The following is a 1,611-nucleotide window of genomic DNA, read 5'->3' as shown; positions in this document are numbered from 1 at the left end:
GAGTGTGTGTGTGTGTGTGTGTGTGTGTGTGTCTGTGTGTGAGAGAGATAGAGACTGTGTGTGTCTGTGTCTGTATCTGTGTGTGTGTGTGTGTGTGTCTGTGTGTGAGAGAGATAGAGACTGTGTGTGTCTGTGTCTGTATCTGTGTGTGTGTGTGTGTGTGTGTGTAAGAGAGAGATAGAGAGTGTGTGTGTGATGGTCTGCTCCTGCTGTGTGTGTGTCAGGCCACTCCTGATCTCCTGAAGGGACAGCGGGAGCTTCCGGATCATCCCGACGAGGAAACCGTTAAACTGCTGATGGTGAACTTCCTTAGAGAAGGGTGAGAACGGGCCGGAGATCCGGTTCAATCAGTGCTAACTTCAGAAATCTGTCATTATGTACCCAAAGCATGAGAATACACTACAGTAGTGCAGGAATATGATAATCATAAACTACGATTACCATAGCCCAGACCGCTGAGTGGTAATCATAAACCCTGTGAGTGTGTGTGCTGCTGGTTTCCCTCAGGTCCAGTGAGGATGAAGCGGTTATCAGGCGACAGGTGGAGCTGATGTTCGACCAGATCAACATGCTGAAGTTCAGAGCGCTAGAGGAGGTGAGCCAACACTCACCACAGTAACACACCCTTTATCATACAGTAGTACAGTAAACTACAGCTGCTCTTTCTGTAGTAAAGTATAAATTATGTTTATCGTTTTGATGACAGTTTCTGTAGTAACTGTAACTGCTGGTACTTTGACTGAAGTATTATGGAGGGATGTAACAGACTAAATTAAATAAATATAAAATGAAATTATTAAATAAGTCATGGCAAGTAATTAAAAGTATAATAAAACGTAAGCAAAAAAAAGCTGTAAAACATTTATTTTTTCATACAATACGAAAAGGATGTGAACTAGGCCTTAAAAATGAAAAACCTCAAGAAATATGAAATAAAATACACACTTTGTGATATAATGAAATACATCATGAATGTTGCAATAAATATAAGCATAATTAAATGCATTTATTTATGATTTTATTTATTGCAGCATTCCTTGACACATTTAATAATTTAATTTCATAAACTCCGTCAGCTAGTGGTTATGGTGGTGTGGTTATGTAAGGCGTTACAGTGTGTGTGTGTGTGTGTGTGTGTGTGTGTGTGTGTGTGTGTGTGTGTGTGTGTATGCGTGTGTGTGTGTGTGTGTGTGTGTGTGTGTGTGTGTGTTGTGTGTGTGTGTGTGTGTGTGTGTGTATGTTCACAGTTTGAGTTTGCAGGTCCTCTCGAGCAGGTGAAAGATCTCCTAGACAGGAGGGCGGCGCTTGAGAGCCACGTCTGTCACTTACAGCAGCAGCTGCAGGAAACACTGCAGGTGATCTGATCATGTGACCGCGGTCCTCAGCGATCTGGGGCTAGTCTGACGTCATGCGTGTCTCGTGATCTGATCATGTGACCGCGGTCCTCAGCGGTCTGGGCTAGTCTGACGTCATGCGTGTCTCGTGATCTGATCATGTGACCGCGGTCCTCAGCGATCTGGGGCTAGTCTGACGTCATGCGTGTCTCGTGATCTGATCATGTGACCGCGGTCCTCAGCGGTCTGGGGCTAGTCTGACGTCATGCGTGTCTCG

The 1,611-nt window shown here is 44.5% G+C and overlaps 1 protein-coding gene across 1 annotated transcript in view; it reads left to right on the top strand.

Annotated features, from left to right (window-relative positions):
* Nucleotides 1-1,364, top strand: part of LOC130070848 (cingulin-like) — a 3,047-nt gene extending 1,683 nt beyond the window's left edge. The window contains exons 3-5 of the mRNA XM_056235400.1: nt 225-319; nt 508-595; nt 1,248-1,364. Of these exons, the coding sequence (XP_056091375.1) occupies nt 225-319; nt 508-595; nt 1,248-1,364 (300 nt within the window). The remainder of the gene's footprint in view (nt 1-224; nt 320-507; nt 596-1,247) is intronic.
* The last annotated feature ends 247 nt before the right edge of the window (nt 1,365-1,611 follow it).

Source organism: Rhinichthys klamathensis, unplaced genomic scaffold, assembly GCF_029890125.1.
Source record: "Rhinichthys klamathensis goyatoka isolate OS25496 unplaced genomic scaffold, OSU_Roscu_1.1 h1tg000421l_1, whole genome shotgun sequence".
In the NCBI taxonomy this organism is placed as follows: domain Eukaryota; kingdom Metazoa; phylum Chordata; class Actinopteri; order Cypriniformes; family Leuciscidae; genus Rhinichthys; species Rhinichthys klamathensis.
This window is presented reverse-complemented; position numbering and strand designations above follow the sequence as displayed.